This window comes from Papaver somniferum, chromosome 8, assembly GCF_003573695.1.
Source record: "Papaver somniferum cultivar HN1 chromosome 8, ASM357369v1, whole genome shotgun sequence".
Taxonomy (NCBI): Eukaryota; Viridiplantae; Streptophyta; class Magnoliopsida; order Ranunculales; family Papaveraceae; genus Papaver; species Papaver somniferum.
The window spans coordinates 103,189,118-103,193,075 of record NC_039365.1 but is presented as its reverse complement, the minus strand read 5'-3'; the positions used below and the strand labels follow the sequence as shown (position 1 = coordinate 103,193,075).

Genomic DNA, 3,958 nt, shown 5'->3' with positions numbered 1-3,958 from the left:
ATTGAACTAGTTAGAGAGTTGTTCAATTGCAAGGAAATCTTATGTACTACGCAAGACACAATTGAAGCATAGATGATTTGATTCACTCGAATCGGTTCATGAACTTTATAGCCACGGTTTGCAAATTGCATTCCTTAGTCTTTACAAGTTTAAGTTCAGAAATCAAGTTCAGATATATAACCTTCTTAAGTTCGCACACTAGGTTCGCGGACTTAAGCAACCGGGTAGAGTTTACAATCTCCAGCAGAAAATCTCGACAAAGACTTTCCACCGGTTCGCGAACTGGGTTCGCGGACTGGTACTCACGTAACAAGTTTTTCAACTCTAACAGAATTTCTCGGTATGAGAAGTTCGGCAGTTCGCGGACTTGGCAACAAGCCATTCTTCCGGTTTCTCTTGATCAACAAAGTTCGCAAACTTTGGTTCAAGGGATATGACTTACGCACATATGTGTTTCCGCAACAATACTTATGTCCATCATTGGTAATGTAATCTAAACTCTCATTCCAACCATTGAAACATTCTTAGAGGACGTTATATAGTTATTACACCATTTCTCGTCAAAGCAATTTTCAAAGTGATTGAAACATATCATGACTTTCGTCACTAGGTAAATATAAACATGGTCGAAGCGAAACGCTTACCAACACATATTTCGAGATATAGATAGGCGAGGTATACTCGGCTCGAAATACCAAATGTGTATAATCTAAGTCTATATATAGCATACGACTTTTTATCTCAAGAAGTAGGAGATAGAGTAGATATACTTTTGAGTGACAGATAAGTTCAAGTCTTCACATACCTTTTTTTCGAGAAGTTCGACCGGTTCCTTGAGTAGTTCTTTTTCTTGTATGATGAATCGCCATGAAGTCCTTGAGATCAACTATACTTTATATCCTAGTTTGAGACTTAGCTATAGTAGACTAGAAATCAAGACTTATAGTTTTGGAAAATAAACTTGACAAACAAGCTTGAGATAGCAACGCATGCGAGTTCGACCGAGCAATGCTCTAACAAAGATGTTATTACAAATGAGGTTGATGGAGAAAAAGGTAATATTTGGATTTTATGGAGGAATACTCTTTTGAGGCATGATATTTTATCTTCTTCAAAGCAAGCAATTACTGTGAATTTTGCGGGGGATTTCATCACGGATGTTCATGCTTCTTATGATCCGGTGGCAAGAAAAAGACTTTGGCGTCAATTAGGTATAGGCTTTGTATCTATTCCTTGGTTGGTGTTGGGTGATTTTAATTGCGTTTTACACTTGGAGGAAAAGAAGGGTTGAAGGCCGATCAAAGAGGTTTATATGAATGAGTTTCGTAGCTGGATTTATGACAATGGATTGGTTGAGGCTGATGCTATTGGCAAAAAATATACTTGGTCCAATTGTAGAAGTGGAGCTCAAAGAATTGTCTCCAAACATGATAGAGCGGTTGTTAATGATGCTTGGTACTATAAGTACGCTAATTGGAGATGTAAGGCCTTGCCTAGGGTTTGTTCAGATCATTCTCCCCTTTTTGGGTTTGCTTTTGAGAATCCAAGGCCGGATAGAGTTCCTTTTAGAATTCATAAAATGTGGCTTTCCCATCCAGGTTTTATGCAGCTGGTTAAGGAGAACTGGAATTTGGAACTCAATGGTGCGCCCCCTTTTGTTTTTACTTCTAAGCTAAAGAGATTAAAGGAGGTGTTGAAGATTTGAATTAGAACTATTTTTGGAGATGTGCAATTTCGATTGAAGCAGGATGAATTGAAACTTGAAACTGAGAATGATCTTCTTGATTATAATCCGGCTGATGAGTTTCAATTCCTAAAGGTTGCGGATGCCAAAAAGGCTGTTGATGATGTGAGAACGGAGTTGGAAGTTATGCTTAAGATGAAGTCGAGAGTAACTTGGTTGGAGGATGGCGATCAAAATACTTGTTTCTTTCATAATAGCATCCGTATGAGGAGAAGTCAAAATACCATCTCGGAACTTAAGGTTTCTAATGACACTACTTTGTTTTTGCAGGATGAGATAAAGGATTTCATTGTTAATCATTATCAGGCCAAGTTCAATGGTGGTGACGTTAATATCGATCCAGTTTTGTTTGATATTGAACATGAGAGTATTTCAGTTGCTGAAAGCGCTTTCATGGATGCTATTCCGTCTTTGGAGGAAGTTAGAGTGGCGGTTTTTGACTTGGGAGCTGATTCTGCGCCTGGCCCAGATGGCTACACAGGTTCTTTCTACAGAAAGTGTTGGGACATTATTTCTGGAGATCTTTTTAATGCCATTGCAAATTGTTGGTCTGTGCGTAAAATTCCCAATGGCATTAACTCTAGTTTTATTGTTCTTATTCCAAAAGATAAAAAATCAGATGCTATTAAAGATTATAGGCCAATTGGCTTGAGTAATTTTTTCTTCAAGATCATTACTAAGATTATGGCTACCAGGCTTGGTACTGTGCTAAATAAGCTGATCTCTGAAGAGCAAGTGGCGTTTATGAAGGGTAGAAATATACATGAGAATATAGCTTTGGCGTCTGAATTGACTAATGAGATCAATACAAAAAGTAAGCATGGTAATGTTGGCCTGAAACTGGATATTGCTCAAGCCTTTGATACGGTTAGTTGGGATTTCATAGCTGAAGTTTTTCGTCAATATGGCTTTTCCGATTCTTGGTGCAACTGGGTTCTTAATATCCTTAGCTCAGCTCGAATTTCTATCATGATTAATAGCTGCCCTGAAAGTTACTTCAGTATTACTAGAGGTTTGTGTCAAGGTGATCCTCTTTCCCCTTTAATCTTTGTTCTTATTGAAGATGTTTTAAGTCATAATCTTTCTAAGTTGTTTGCAAATCGTTCGATGAATGTTATGGTTAGTAAAAAAGATGTGGCGCCTACACACCTGCTTTTTGTGGATGATATCCTTATCTTCTACAGAGGTAATCTCCATAGTTTTCAAAATTTGAAGAGTATGCTAGCTTTGTATCAACATGCGTCTGGTCAGTGCATAAACTATGCCAAGAGCAAGTTTTATTACGGAGGTGATAGAATTTCTCGTGCTATTGATATTTCTAACTATTTGGGTATGGAGAGAGCTTTGTTTCCGGATAAATACTTAGGAATTTAATTGAAGCATGGTATTGTTCGCCATATTCATGTTCGCCAAGTTGTTGAGAAGATTATGGACAAGCTGGCCGGCTGGAAAGGTAAACTTTTATCCATTCAGGCGAGAGTTGTGCTAATTAAGTCAGTGATTTCTAGCTATGTTATTCATTCTATGGCTGTTTACAAGTGGCCATGCACGGTTATTAAGCAAGTTGAAAGGGCCATTAGGAATTTTCTTTGCTCTGGTGATGCTGAGAAACGTAAATATTTTACGGTTCTATATGATGATCTGTGTCTCTCAAAGCGTGAAGGTGGTCTTGGCATTAAAAAATTGAATGATGTTAATAAGGCCATGCTAATGAAGCTTTGGATTTCTATTCGGGATTCAAACAAGCTTTGGGAAAGATTTTTGAGGGAAGAATACTTTAAGCTAAATGTAAATTTGATAGATTATAAGCTGGGTTTTTCGGTTTTTCCAGGAATCCGATTGGTTTACAATTTTGTGCAGAAGCATACATGATCAATTATAGGTAATGGTGTAAATACTTCCTTATTTTTTGATAATTGGTGTGGTGATTTTTCTATTGCGCGAAGACTTGGCATCACTTCCAAAGGCCCTAATGATTTTAAGGCTAAAGTAACTGATATTATTGTTGATGGCGCTTGGGACATTCCTCAGAGAACAAGAGATTTGATGATTCGTTGCAATATTTATGTTGATAACTTGCCAATTATTGTTGGTGGTGAAGATTATAAAATTTGGGATTTAGATAGCAAAGGCGTCTTTTCAGTCAAGTCGGCTAAGGCTCTTAAAGCGCCTGCGGAAGTTGTGCCTAGTGCGACTCTTTTTACTAGGAGGGTT

At 37.7% G+C, this 3,958-nt stretch overlaps 1 protein-coding gene across 1 annotated transcript; it reads left to right on the top strand.

The window, feature by feature from the left end:
* The first annotated feature begins 1,312 nt into the window (after nt 1–1,312).
* Nucleotides 1,313–3,118, top strand: LOC113305868. The gene is made up of 3 exons (XM_026554861.1): nt 1,313–1,481; nt 1,599–1,690; nt 1,748–3,118. Exons 1-3 carry the CDS (start codon nt 1,313–1,315, stop codon nt 3,116–3,118), a joined length of 1,632 nt encoding a protein of 543 aa, XP_026410646.1.
* Nucleotides 3,119–3,958: the final 840 nt, after the last annotated feature.

Coding starts and splice junctions, on each gene's coding strand:
- LOC113305868 (XM_026554861.1), top strand. CDS start 1,313: ATGAATGAGTTTCGTAGCTGGATTTATGACAATGGATTGGTTGAGGCT. Junction 1,482..1,598: donor TAAGTACGCTAATTGGAGAT/GTAAGGCCTTGC, acceptor TTTCCCATCCAG/GTTTTATGCAGCTGGTTAAG. Junction 1,691..1,747: donor AGCTAAAGAGATTAAAGGAG/GTGTTGAAGATT, acceptor CGATTGAAGCAG/GATGAATTGAAACTTGAAAC.